The sequence below is a fragment of the Salvelinus fontinalis genome, chromosome 30 (assembly GCF_029448725.1).
Source record: "Salvelinus fontinalis isolate EN_2023a chromosome 30, ASM2944872v1, whole genome shotgun sequence".
NCBI classification, from domain to species: Eukaryota; Metazoa; Chordata; class Actinopteri; order Salmoniformes; family Salmonidae; genus Salvelinus; species Salvelinus fontinalis.
Window position 1 is genome coordinate 29,279,345 of NC_074694.1, and position 14,944 is coordinate 29,294,288.

The window sequence follows — 14,944 nt, forward strand, 5'->3', positions numbered from 1 at the left end:
GAATACTGTTTGTATTCGCCAATATTCCCAGTCACCTTTTTCCATTGTTAAATGCGATGGTTCGCGCTTTCAGTTAGGTATATTCATTTCTATTGGGCACAAAATAATCTGAAACAACCAAACAAACAGCCAATTCGTCCAACAAATGTGTAGAGTCACAAGCTTGATGTAGTCATTGCGTGCGATGAATATGGGACCAAATACTTAACTTTTCACTACTTTTAGTCCCCTAAAATGAAGGGACTATGTACAGAAAGTGCTGTAATTTCTAAACGGTTCTGTAACGGCTTTCATTGGTGGAAGGAGAGGAGGACCAAAATGCAGGGTGGTACGTATACATAATAAATGTTTAATCGAGAATGAATACAAAAAAAGAACAAGAGAATCACATGAAAACCGATACAGTCCCAAATGGTGCAAACACTGAAACGGAAACAATCACCCACAACACACAATGAAAAACAGGCTACCTAAATATGGCTCCCAATCAGAGACAACGACTGACACCTGCCTCTGATTGAGAACCATACTAGGCCAAACACATAGAAATATAACATACAGAACAAAACATAGAAAAACAACATAGAATGCCCACCCCAACTCACGCCCCGACCAAACTAAAATAAGACTTAAGAAAGGAACTAAGGTCAGAACGTGACAGGTTCACCCAATATGGGTGTATATACCCTCAAATTAAAGCTGACAGTCTGCACTTTAACCTTATAGTCATGGTATCATTTCACATCCAAAGTGCTAGAGTCAACGCCAAAATAGCAAAATATTTGTCACGGTCCCCAATACTTTTGGAGCTCACTGTGTGTCATACATTTATCCCAACAGAACATAAAGCAAAGTATTCCCTGTACGTTTTTATAATAAAAAATCCAGGTAAGTTGACTGATAACACATTCTCATTCATAGCAATGACCTGGGGAATAGTTACAGGGAAGAGAAGGGGGATGGATGAGCAAATTGGAAGCTGGGGATCATTAGGTGGCCATGATGGTATGAGGGCCAGACTGGTCATTTAGCCTGGACACCAGGGGTTAACACCCCTACTCTTACGGTAAGTACAAGGGTTGGAAAAATGCATGGTGTCATAATGGAAAAGGTTAGAAACACTTCATTCAACGGTAAAAACATTGACTTAACTACTGAAATATGAATAACTATGTATATTGCTTCAACCTCTCTAGTCCCTCTTGACTACCCTCACCAGTGTGTGCTGCTTGCACAGTTCTTGCCTCTGTGTGTCACTCATGTTGTGTTATGTTGCATGGTAACACTTTACTTGACACCCAGCCTCATTACACGGTCATAACCATGTCATAATATGTCATAACGTTTGACATAACCTGTCATAATATGATCATAACACTGTCATGACACATGTTTAAACCTGTTGTGACATTGCGTTTTTTTACGGCTGGTTATGACACCTACATAAGAGTGTGGAAACCCACAAAACCTACCACGGTTTTATGGCTGGTTATGATGCGTACAGAAGTGTCAAAACCCACAAAACCTACACACAAAGCAAAACATTCCAGTACTCCATAGCCTACGTGTCAACAGTTGGTTTATGTTATATACAGTTGAAGTCGGAAGTTTACATACACCTTAGACAACTACATTTAAATTCAGTTTTTCACAATTCCTGACATTTAATCCTAGTAAAAATTCCCTGTCTTAGGTCAGTTAGGATCACCACTTTATTGACTTTAATGATTTATTTAATCTTTTATTTCTTTCATCACATTCCCAGTGGGTCAGAAGTTTACATGCACTCAATTAGTATTTGGTAGCATTGCCTTTAAATTGTTTAACTTGGGTCAAACGTTTCGGGTAGCCTTCCACAAGCTTCCCCCAATAAGTTGGGTGAATTTTGGCCCATTCCTCCTGACAGAGCTGGTGTAACTCAGACAGGTTTGTAGGCCTCCTTGCTCGCACACGCTTTTTCAGTTCTGCCCACAAATCTTCTATAGGATTGAGGTCAGGGCTTTGTGATGACCATTCCAATAACTTGACTTTGTTGTCCTAAAGCCGTTTGGCCACAACTTTGGAAGTATGCTTGGGGTCATTGTCCATTTAGAAGACCCATTTGCGACCAAGCTTTAACTTCCTGTCTGATGTCTTGAGATGTTGCTTCAATATATTCAGATACTTTTCTTTCCTAATGATGCCATCTATCATGTGAAGTGCACCAGTCCCTCCTGCAGCAATGCACCCCCACAACATGATGCTGCCTCCACCGTGCATCACGGTTGGGATGGTGTTCTTCGGCTTGCAAGGCTCCCCCTTTTTCCTCCAAACATAACGACAGTCATTATGGCCACACAGTTCTATTTTTGTTTCATCAGACCAGAGGACATTTCTCCAAAAAGTACGATCTTTGTCCCCATGTGCAGTTGCAAACCGTAGTCTGGCTTTTTTATGGCGGTTTTAGAGCAGTGGCTTCTTCCTTGCTGAGCGGCCTTTCAAGTTATGTCGATATATGACGTAATTTACTGTTGATATTGATACTTTTGTACCTGTTTCTTCCAGCATCTTTACAAGGTCCTTTGCTGTTGTTCTGTGATTGATTTGCCCTTTTCGCACCAAAATACGTTCATCTCTAGGAGACAGAACGTGTCTCCTTCCTGAGCGGTATGACAGCTGCGTGGTCCCATGGTGTTTAGACTTGCGTACTATTGTTTGTACAGACGAACGTGGTACCTTCAGGCATTTGGAAATTGCTCCCAAGGATGAACCAGACTTGTAAAGGTCTACAATTTTTTTATGAGGTCTTGGCTGATTTCTTTTGATTTTCCCATGATGTCAAGCAAAGAGGCATTGAGTTTGAAGTTAGGCCTTGAAATACATCCACAGGTACACCTCCAATTGACTCAAATTATGTCAATTTGCCTATCAGAAGCTTCTAAAGCCATGACATAATTTTCTGGAATTTTCCAAGCTGTTTCAAGTCACAGTCAACTTAGTGTATATACACTTCTGACCCATTGGAATTGTGATACAGTGAATTATAAGTGAAATCATCTGTCTGTAAACAATTGTTGGAAAAGTTACTTGTGTCATGCACAAAGTAGATGTCCTAACCGACTTGCCAAAACTATAGTTTGTTAATAAGACATTTGTGGAGTGGTTGAAAAACAAGTTTTAATGACTCCAACCTAAGTGTATGTAAACTTCCAACTTCAACTGTATATATACAGTACCAGTCAAAAGTTTGGACACACCTACTCATTCCAGGGTTTTTCTTTATTTTTACTATTTTCTACATTCTAGAATAATAGTGAAGACATCAAAACTAAGAAATAACACATATGGAATCATGTAGTAACCAAAAAAGTGTTAGACAAATCAAAATATATTTTATATTTGAGATTCTTCAAAGTAGCCACCCTTTGCCTTCATGGTTCTATCCCGTTGAGTAAAGATGTTTACGCAAGGAGGAGCATGGGTTTTCTGTGTTCCTACTGTCTTTAGTAGTTGTTTTAGTCTTCTTTAAAAGGCTGTTTTGCTTTGCACTCTTGGCATAGTGTATTTTCTTAGTCCAAGTAAAGTGACACAGGGTGGCCAGAATGCTTCATGACAGTTTCATAAAGTGTATTTTCTACAAGTTATTTAAAAATATTTTAAAAAACATGACTGTAGTGAATACATTACAACAACAAAGGATTTTTAAAAGCATTTTAAGAAATTGAAAAAAATGTGGGTTTCGACACTTATCTAGGTGTCATAACCAGCCATAAAATAACACAATATATATCACAACAGGTGAAAATATATGGGTCATGACAGTGTTCTGACCATTATGACAGGTTATGACAAGTTATGTCAGCTGTTATGACATGGTTATGACCAGTTGCGGTAGTCATTGTGGTGGTGGTATCTTACAATTTGTTGTGACGGTGTAATGCTAGCGTATTGATGTTGATACAGTGTTACAGGTTTGGCATTGCATAGGCTGTGTTTGTTTTTCACTTGAGGACAGGCAGCATTCAGTGGAAAACTGAGCTGAAAATGGGGCTGTTTTCTGTTCTTGTCGTCAAAACATTTGTTTTAAAAGCTGCTATTGGCGCTGGAGTCATTTAAACAGCGTCTGGTAGTTTCAATCATGTTCATGTGAGAGTACACATGCCCTTGTCTCAGCCCACTGCCCTGAAACACATACATACACACGCAAGTAAACCGGCATTCTGGGGCTGTGGGAAGTGGGGTGATGGGACTGGGAAACAGAGCAGGGGGGCCAAAGGACTATCAGTTACACCGCTTGGAGCCAGAGAACAGAGGGAACATGAGCGAGTGATAGGGAGGGAATGAGAGAGAAAATAGCTCTCCAAAAGAAGGGGTGAATAGAGACTTGATGAGAGAGCCGAGAGAAGGAAGAGATGAAAGAAGGCTATGATTACAACTGAAGAGGAGCTGATTAGAAAACGGTAGAGGAGGAATAGAGAGAAGATAAGGAGGAATAGAGAGAAGATAAGGAGGAATAGAGAGAAGATAAGGAGGAATAAAGAGAAGATAAGGAGGAATAGAGAGAAGATGAGGAGGAATAGAGAGAAGATGAGGAGGAATAGAGAGAAGATGAGGAGGAATAGAGAGAAGATGAGGAGGAATAGAGAGAAGATTACGTTAGTCATTTATTCAGAGTGACTTATAGGCGCAATTAGGGTTATGTGCCTTGCTCAAGGGCACATTGACATATTTTTCATCTAGTCGGCTTGGGGATTCAAACCAGCGACCTTTCGGTTACTGGCGCATACTCTCTTAAACGTTAGACTACTTGTCGAAAAGGAGGAAGGGTAGGGATGTGCGAGGTGTAGTAATGCATCATGATCATGACTCATGTAAAGAGTTTAGTTGTATTCATTGCCTTCATTAGCAATCCACTTCTGGAAGTGGATTAATCTGAAGTGTGCAGCTAGTACGTTGGCCATGTGTGTTAGCCTCGTATGGCCATCCTGATCTTGCTTGCTCGTGAGATCAGGATGGTCCTACAAGGCTACATGTGTGTACCTTGTTAGAGTGAGTTTGTGTTCAACCCAATACTTCCGAGAGACCGTAGTGTTGATTAGACTTCATTGGTCCTTACACATTTCTGCACCATTGTCTGGGTTTTAGAACTACTGCAACTGACCAAAGGTGCTGCTATCACTAGTCCCCTGCCTGTTATGTGTCATTTAGTCATGTACAAGTATCCTACTTTTCAACAACAGTTTTGTTTCTTTATTCTCCTTCAGTGGTTAATCATTGTCCTGGTAAACAAATAGATGCACCACTTGTAGAATAGGGTACATCCCTTGCCATTTAAAGAGAGTCTGGTAGCCTTAGCAACACCTCTAGAGCTCTTGTCTGTGCCCTTTACTGTCCGTGCATCGGGGGAAAACACGGAAGACCTCCTCTGGGGTCTGAGATGCCGCAACGAATTCCCTTACACTGACAGCCCAGTGTGTCCTCACATACTCACACGCACTCATAAACACTCCATCAAGACCCAGTCTCTAGCCTGGTCCCAGATCTGTTTGTGCCATTGCCTACTCCATTGTCATTGTCAAGCCGTAACAATTCCATAAGGAGCTGGCAAGAGAGCAGAAACAGACTGGCACCCAGGCTAGACAGTCTCCAGATCCACAATGACTCCTTCATTTCACCCCCAGGGAAGAAAAATCTGTACATATATACTTTGTCCTCTCCTGTCATCCGGCTTTCCTCTAAAGAACTCTAGAGTGATTTCCCACTCTCTTCCTACCTGTCTCTCTCCCTTTCTCTCTCTCTGTCTTGCGCTGGGGCGGAGGCTGATTGGAGCTGACGTGAGGATGGCATTGTCCCTGTCGAGTTAATGTGGCCCCGGGGGTGCCATCATCCCTCTAATGGCCTGAACACAGCGCTTCTAAGGGCTGAGAGAGGGGGGAGCTGTGGGAGTGGGAAATAGAGGATATAAGCGAAAGAACAAGACCAGAGAAGAATGCATGGAGAGATGTAGTAGAGTTAAAGAAAGGTTTTGAGCAACAAGGAGTTGTGGTAGACATAGAGACCAAGAGGGTCCAGGTTCTGAGGCTCAGAGGTGTTCAGAGAGCGACAGTGTTTCTCTTGCATTATCAATGTCTTGGTGATCTTTGTGGTTCAGTTATTGTACTTGAGTCATGGTGGTGGGTGGCGATGCTGATGCATTGTTGCCCTATCTTTTAACCCCACTTCATCCAGTACACTCCTCTGTCTCCTGTACATTTTTGTAGCTGTTTCTGTATCATTGTAGGTACAGAGGAACTCAGAGCTCCATTCTCAGACAGTGACCTCTGTCTTGCTGTTGGTGGAGTAGCTCTTATGCCTGGTGTGGTGGTAGGAGGATGGGTGGCCGTATGACACAGGGTGGTTGAACATCTCCGGGAAATTCTCTACGCTGTGCTGTCTCCTGGTGGAATAGGCATGCTGGTGGGCTGAGATGTGCCCAGGCTGGGAGGTCTGCCTCTGGACATGGCGTCCACTGGTGTCCCAGGCTTTCAAGGCCGAGCTAGAGAACAGGGGGTGGCTGGTGGTCTTGGACAGGCGGGACCTCTCCGGGTGGCTCTGGGGGATGGAGATGGAGAGGGGGGCGTGGAGGTTGTGGTGGGTGGGGAGCTGGTGGTGGTCCTGGTGAAGGTAGGACTTGTCTTTGGGGTGCAGGGAGATGGGCTGGAAGGCTGGAGGGGCTGCCTGGTACTGGGAGAAGTCCATCAAAGGGTAGCTCTTATAGTATCCACGAGAGGCAGTGTCCGCTGCAGCAGACAAGAGAGAAGAGAGTTAGTGGCCTGAAATTAACTGTCAACTGTCTAAGAAGAGGCCCTGATTTCAGAAAAAAAACTAAAATCCTCAACTGTAAAAATTCTGGAAGTTTGTGTTATAAATAGGGTGGGCACTGGGAGGCCAGTGTGCCAGATAGCTTCAGCTCAGGGGGACGGGGACAGCCTCGGTCTCAGCAGTGAGGCCAGTGTGTGAGATAGCTTCAGCTCAGGGGGACGGGGACATCCTCGGCTCAGCAGTGAGGCCAGTGTATCAGATAGCTTCAGCTCAGGGGGACGGGGACAGCCTCTGTCTCAGCAGTAAGGTCAGTGCTTCCAGAACCCCGATCCCTCAGGCACACACACTCCTAACCCTGTTCTGCTCGCTTTGTGTGTATGCTCTCGTGTATTCATTTTTCTGTTTCTCTCCTTGAACACGTCAATGACGTTCTGTTCTCTCTGAGCTGTGGGTTGAAGTCATAATGCCTCTTTCACACAGATGATGCCTTTGGTTTTGAATGAAGCACCAGAGTTGGTGTCAATTCCATTTCAGTTCAGGAAGGATTTTCATAAAAAATATATACTTCAATTCACTTCCTGAATTTAGAGAATTTAAATGGAATTGATCCCAACCCAACATGAGAAACACGTTTGCTGCTGCTGTGTGTGTCTGTCTGTATGTACAGTATGCATGCATGTGTGTTTGGATGTGTGTTCCTACATACGTTTATATACGTGTGTGTCTACATATGTGTGTGTGTGTGTGTCTACATGTTTGTGTAAGTCGTCTCCAGGTCTCTGTCAGGTCGGATCAGCGTTGTCTGCCAGGCAATGGTATGTGTGTGATGCCTGGATACTCATTAGAGCCGCGGAGACAAATCTAAGAGAGAAAGAGCGAATGTTTCTGAGAGGAATTCAGAGTGCAATACTTTCCATTCCACTCTAGTCAGTGAATCACCCCTCTATGCCTGAAAAGTAGATTGTGGAGTGACAGAGATTCCGTTTCCTGTCCATTGCTGTATTTCTCTTCAGTCTGTCGGTGTGAATGGTGTGTTCTGTCCCAACACACTGCCATAATGTTGCTCCAGACACAAAATAATACATTACTGTGAATAGTATAGAGTGTGCGACTTTAATCTTTTTTTCTCCCAAGTTTATGATCTGCCAGTCTGTACCACAACATCACTGTAGTTCCTGGGTGCATGTTTTGGGTTTTGCCCTAGCATTACACAGCTGATTCAAATAACTTACTCAACATCAAGCTTTGATGATTTGAATCAGCTGTGTAGTCCTAAGGAAATAAACTAAACGTGCACCCAGGACCGGGTTTGGGAAACCCTGGTTGACATGAGCTTCACCAGAACCATATACTGTGTATATACACTCAGTGGCCAGTTTATTGGGTACACCATCTACTACCGGGCTGGACCCCTTTTATGCCTCCAGAACAGCCTGAATTATTCGAGGCATGGATTCTACAAGGTGTGGCATTCAAATGTTTCTCAATTGGTATCAAGGGACCAAACGTGCCAGGGAAAAATTCCCCACACCATTATACCATCACCACCAGCCTGTAACCATTGACACCAGGCAGGATGGGGCCATGGACTCATGCTGCCTATGTCAAATCCTGACTGGCATCAGCATGACGCAACAGGAACCGGGATTCGTCGGACCAGATTGTTTTTCCACTAAATTGTCCAGTGTTGGTGATCGTGTGCCCACTGGAGCCGCTTCTTCTTGTTTTTAGCTGATAGGAGTGGAACACAGTGTGATCATCTGCTGCAATAGCCCATCCGTGACAAGGACCAACGAGTTGTGTTTTCCAAGATGCCGTTCTGCACACCACTGTTGCACTCCGCCGTTATTTGTCTGTTTGTGGCCTGCCTGTTCATTTACACGATTCTTGCCATTCTACTTCAACCGTTCTCATAACAAGATGTTTTCGCCCACAGGACTTCACTGACTGGTTGTTTTTTGTTTGTCGCACCATTCTCTGTAACCTTAGACACAGTGATGTAAAGTACTTAAATAAAAATACTTTAAAGTACCACTTAAGTAGTTTTTTGGGGCATCTGTACTATTTCTATTTTTGACAACTTTTACTTCACTACATTCGTAAAAAGAAAATAATGTACTTTTGATAATGAAGTATATATTAGCAATTACATGTACTTTTGATACTTAAGTATCAGTAATATTTGATTGGGTGACTTTTATTGGGTAATTTTATATTAAAGAGTATCATCTTTACTTTTACTTTTTCCACCACTGCCTAGACACTGTCACGCGTGAAAAGACCAGGGGGCTGGACGTTTGAGATACTGGAACCAGCGCGCCTGGCACCACCGATCATGCCACGCTCAGTCGCTAAGGTCACTCGTTTTGCCCATTCTAACGTGCAATCGATGTCACGTTGTATAATGATAGGAGACAGACGCAGGAATATGAAATGAGGGCTTTTATTTCTCTACCCAAAAAACCATTTTTGTAAACCTACTAAACTGCCACTGAGTGTATATGGATCTGACCTACACTTTCCAGAAAAGCGCTGAGACTGTATTGGCAGTAGGATATCTCCTTTCATTCATGATATGTCTTTTCCATGAAGGGAGCCTGAACCACATCAGATGCCAGCTTAAAAACCTTACGATGGTTTGAAAAGGTTACAGTGCCAGTCTGGATTATGATCAGCATGTCCTGGAGTGCACAGTGTGTGTGTGTGTGTGTGTGTGTGTGTGTGTGTGTGTGTGTGTGTGTGTGTGTGTGTGTGTGTGTGTGTGTGTGTGTGTGTGTGTGTGTGTGTGTGTGTGTGTGTGTGTGTGTGTGTGTCCATATGTTTATACAGTATGTGTGTTTATGCATGTGTGTGTGTGCGCGCATGTTTGTGTCCATTATGCTTGTGTGTGTGTGTGTGTGTGTGGCCTTACCCACAGCCCTGAGGGAGTTGTACTTGTTGAGGCCCAGTCCACTGAGGTTGCTGTGAGGGTGTGGCATTCCTGGGTATAAGGCTGAATTGTTCAGGTGGTAGTGCTCTGTAGGGAGAAAGAAGGATAGAGAGTAAGAGAGAGCGAGATGGAAAGAAAAAAAGAGAAAAGTTAGTAATAAGATTAATATCTCTTTATTTGTCAATTGTACGGACAGCAAACTATTTAAATGTGTAACATTTGTGACTGGGATTGAGAATTCTTCTTCCCTAGTCCAGATCTGTCACAGCCCAACATTGTCTGTTGCAAAGTGCTGTTTTGCCAAGGGAGAATGTGGACCCTAGTGCTAAATGAGGTGTGACTAATTAACAATGGAACAAACAAACTAGGTAGAAAAAAACTGCATCATTGACCGCTGCTGGCCCAGCCTCTGTCATGCTGTCAGGGGGAACAAGAAAGTGGGACACTGGGGTTGCCTAGGGGCAGAGCCATCTCACACCCTGCATGGCCAGTGGCCATAGAACTGGGGTCCGTTAGTAGCCTATATGAGCACATACAGTAGGCTCACATGATTATTCCTACATACCGGTACACCGCCATAAAAATCCCCAAGTGTTTTTCCCTATGATGTACTGTGACACCAACATTGCCATGGCATGGCAACGCAGTTTGCAATATATACAGTGCCTTTGGAAAGTATTCAGACCCCTTGAATTTGTCCACATTTTGTGAAGTTACAGCGTTATTCTAAAATAGATTAATAAAAAAAAATCCTTAGCAATCTACACACAATACCCCATAACGACAAAGCATAACAGGTTTTTAGACAATTTTGCAAATGTACGAAAAATAAAAAACGGAAATACCTTATTTATATAAGTATTCAGACTCTTTCCAATGAGTTTCGAAATTGAGCTCAGGTGCATCCTGTTTCCATTGATCATCCTTGAGATGTTTCTACAACTTGATTGGAGTCCAACGGGGGTAAATTCAATTGATTGGACATGATTAGGAAAGGCACACACCTGTCTATATAAGGTTCCACAGTTGACAGTGCATGTCAGAGTAAAAACCAAGCCAAAAGGTCGAAGGAATTATCCGTAGAGCTCTAAGACAGGATTGTTTCGAGGCACAGATCTGGGGAAGGGTACCAAAAGAGGTCTGCAGCATTGAAGGTCCCCAAGAACACAGTGGCCTCCATCATTCTTAAATGGAAGAAGTTTGGAACCAGTGGTGTAAAGTACTTAAGTAAAAATACTTCAAAGTACTACTTAAGTAGTTTTTTGGGGTATCTGTACTTTACCTTACTATTTATATTTTTGACAACTTTTACTTTTACTTACTACATTCCTAAAGAAAATTCTGTACTTTTTACTCCATACATTTTCCCTGACACCCAAAAGTACTCGTTGAATGCTTAACAGGACAGGAAAATTGTCTAATTCACACACTTATCAAGAGAACATCCATGGTCATCCCTACTGCCTCTGATCTGGCAGACTCACTAAACACATGCTTCGTTTGTAAATTATGTCTGAGTGTTGGAGCATGTGCCTGGCTATCAGTACATTTAAAAACAAGAAAATGATCCCACCTGCTTTGCTTTATTATTTATAATTTTACTTTAACTTTTGATACTTAAGTATATTTAAAACCAAACACTTTAAAACTTTTACTCAAGTAGTATTTTACTGGGTGACGTTCACTTTTAGTTGAGTCATTTTCTATTAAGGTATCTTTACTTTTACTCAAGAATGACAATTGGGTACTTTTTCCAAACGCTGTTTGGAACCACCAAGACTCTTCCTAGATCTGCCCACCCAGTCAAACCGAGCAATCGGGGGAGAACGGCCTTGGTCAGGGAGGTGACCAAGAATCCGATGGTCTCTCTGACAGAACTCCGGAGTTCCTCTATGGAGATTGGAGAACCTTCCAGAAGGACAACCATCTCTGCAGCACTCCACCAATCAGGCTTTTGTGGTAGAGTGTCCAGACGGAGGCCACTCCTCAGTAAAAGGCACATGACAGCCCGCTTGGAGTTTGCCAAACAGCACCTAAAGGACTCTCACACCATTAGAAATAAGATTCTCTGGTCTGATGAAACCAAGATTGAATGCCAAGCGTCAAGTCTGGAGGAAACCTGGCACCATTTTTACGGTGAAGCATGGCGGTGGCAGCTACATGCTGTGGAGATGCTTTTCAGAGACAGGGACTGGGAGACTAGTCAGCAAAGGAAACTAGTCAGCAAAGATTAACGGAGCAAAGTACAGAGAGATCCTTGATGAAAACCTGCTCCAAAGCGCTCAGACTGTGGCAAAGGTTCACCTTCCAACAGGACAATGACCCTAAGCACACAGCCAAGACAACGCAGGAGTGGCTTCGGGACAAGTCTCTTAATGTCCTTGAGTGGCCCAGCCAGAGCCCAGAATTGAACCCAATCAAACATCTCTGGAGAGACCTGAAAATAGCTGTGCAGCGACGCTCCTCATCCAACCTGACAGAGCTTGAGAGGATCAGCAGAGAAGAATGGGAGAAACTCCCCAAATACAGGTGTGCCAAGCTTGTAGCGTCCTACCCAAGAAGACTCAAGGCTGTAATCGCTGCATAGGTGCTTCAACAAAGTACTGAGTAAAAGGTCTGAATACTGATTTAAATATGATATTGAATTTTTTTTTCTTCTTAAAACCTGTTTTTGCTTTGTCATTATGTGGTCTTGTGTGTAGATTTATTTTTTATTTTTTATTTAACCTTTATTTAACCAGGTATTCCAGTTGAGAACAAGTTCTCATTTACAACTGCGACCTGGCCAAGATAAAGCAAAGCAGTGCGACACAAACAACACAGAGTTACACATGGAATAAACAAACGTACAGTCAATAACACAATAGAAAAGTCTATATACAGTGTGTGCAAACGAAGTAAGATTAAGGAGATAAGGCAATAAATAGGCCATAGTGGCGAAATAATTACAATTTAGCAATTAAACACTGGAGTGATAGATGTGCAGAAGATGAATGTGAAAGTAGAGATACTGGGGTGCAAAGGAGAAAAAAAAGTATAACAATATGGGGATGAGGTAGTTGGGTGAGCTATTTACAGATGGGCTATGTACAGGTGCAATGATATGTAAGCTGCTCTGACAGCTGATGCTTAAAGTTAGAGAGGGAGATATGAGTCTCCAGTTTCAGTGATTTTTGCAATTCTTTCCAGTCATTGGCAGCAGAGAACTGGAAGGAAAGGCGGCCAAAGGCTTTGGGGGTAACCAGTGAAATATGCCTGCTGGAGCGCGTGCTATGGGTGGGTGCTGCTATGTTGACCAGTGAGCTAAGGCGGAGCTTAACCTAGCAAAGACTTATAGATGACACGGAACCAGTGGGTTTGGCGACGAATATGAAGCGAGGGCCAGCCAATGAGAGCATACAGGTCGCAGTGGTGGGTAGTATATGGGGCTTTGGTGACAGAATGGATGGCACTGTGATAGACTGCATCCAATTTGCTGAGTGGAGTGTTGGAGGCTATTTTGTAAATTACATCGCCGAAGTCAAGGATCGGTAGGATAGTCAGTTTTACGAGGGAATGTTTGGCAGCATGAGTGAAGGATGCTTTGTTGCGAAATAAGAAGCCGATTCTAGATGTAATATTGGATTGGAGATGCTTAATGTCAGTCTGGAAGGAGAGTTTATGGTCTAACCAGACACCTAGGTATTTGTAGTTGTCTACATATTCTAAGTCAGAACCGTCCAGAGTAGTGATGCTAGACTGGCGGGCAGCGATCGGTTGAAGAGCATGCATTTAGTTTCATACTCCGAATACTGAGTTGCCACAAAGTGGATTTAACAAGTGACATCAATAAGGGGTCATAGCTTACACCTGGTCAGTCTGTCATGGAAAGAGCATGTGTTCTTAATATTTTGTATACACAGTGTGTATATATATATACACTGCTCAAAAAAATAAAGGGAACACTAAAATAACACATCCTAGATCTGAATGAATGAAATATTCTTATTAAATACTTTTTTCTTTACATAGTTGAATGTGCTGACAACAAAATCACACAAAAATGATCAATGGAAATCAAATTTATCAACCCATGGAGGTCTGGATTTGGATTCACACTCAAAATTAAAGTGGAAAACCACACTACAGGCTGATCCAACTTTGATGTAATGTCCTTAAAACAAGGCAAAATGAGGCTCAGTAGTGTGTGTGGCCTCCACGTGCCTGTATGACCTCCCTACAACGCCTGGGCATGCTCCTGGTGAGGTGGCGGATGGTCTCCTGAGGGATCTCCTCCCAGACCTGGACTAAAGCATCCGCCAACTCCTGGACAGTCTGTGGTGCAACGTGACATTGGTGGATGGATCGATACATGATGTCCCAGATGTGCTCAATTGGATTCAGGTCTGGGGAACGGGCGGGCCAGTCCATAGCATCAATGCCTTCCTCTTGCAGGAACTGCTGACACACTCCAGCCACATGAGGTCTAGCATTGTCTTGCATTAGGAGGAACCCAGGGCCAACCGCACCAGCATATGGTCTCACAAGGGGTCTGAGGATCTCATCTCGGTACCTAATGGCAGTCAGGCTCCTCTGGCGAGCACACGGAGGGCCGTGCGGCCCCCTAAAGAAATGCCACCCCACACCATGACTGACCCACCGCCAAACCACCGCCAAATCATGCTGGAGGATGTTGCAGGCAGCAGAACGTTCTCCACGGCGTCTCCAGACTGCCACGTCTGTCCCATGTGCTCAGTGTGAACCTGCTTTCATCTGTGAAGAGCACAGGGCGCCAGTGGCGAATTTGCCAATCTTGGTGTTCTCTGGCAAATGCCAAACGTCCTGCACGGTGTTGGGCTGTAAGCACAACCCCCACCTGTGGACGTCGGGCCCTCATACCACCCTCATGGAGTCTGTTTCTGACTGTTTGAGCAGACACATGCACATTTGTGGCCTGCTGGAGGTCATTTTGCAGGGCTCTGGTAGTGCTCCACCTGCTCCTCCTTGCACAAAGGCGGAGGTAGCGGTCCTGCTGCTGGGTTGTTGCCCTCCTACGGCCTCCTCCACGTATCCTGATGTACTGGCCTGTCTCCTGGTAGCGCCTCCATGCTCTGGACACTACGCTGACAGACACAGCAAACCTTCTTGCCACAGCTCGCATTGATGTGCCATCCTGGATGAGCTGCACTACCTGAGCCACTTGTGTGGGTTGTAGACTCCGTCTCATGCTACCAATAGAGTGAAAGCACCACCAGC

General features: G+C 43.8%; 1 protein-coding gene across 1 annotated transcript in view; it reads right to left on the reverse strand.

Annotated features, from left to right (window-relative positions):
- Window positions 1-329: 329 nt before the first annotated feature.
- The window catches only part of LOC129828986 (protein shisa-9B-like), a 50,404-nt gene continuing 35,789 nt past the window's right edge, over window positions 330-14,944 (reverse strand). Inside the window, exons 4-5 of the mRNA XM_055890352.1 lie at window positions 9,692-9,796; window positions 330-6,758 (exon numbers count right to left, since the gene is read on the reverse strand). Of these exons, the coding sequence (XP_055746327.1) occupies window positions 6,286-6,758; window positions 9,692-9,796 (578 nt within the window). The 3' untranslated portion in view covers window positions 330-6,285. The remainder of the gene's footprint in view (window positions 6,759-9,691; window positions 9,797-14,944) is intronic.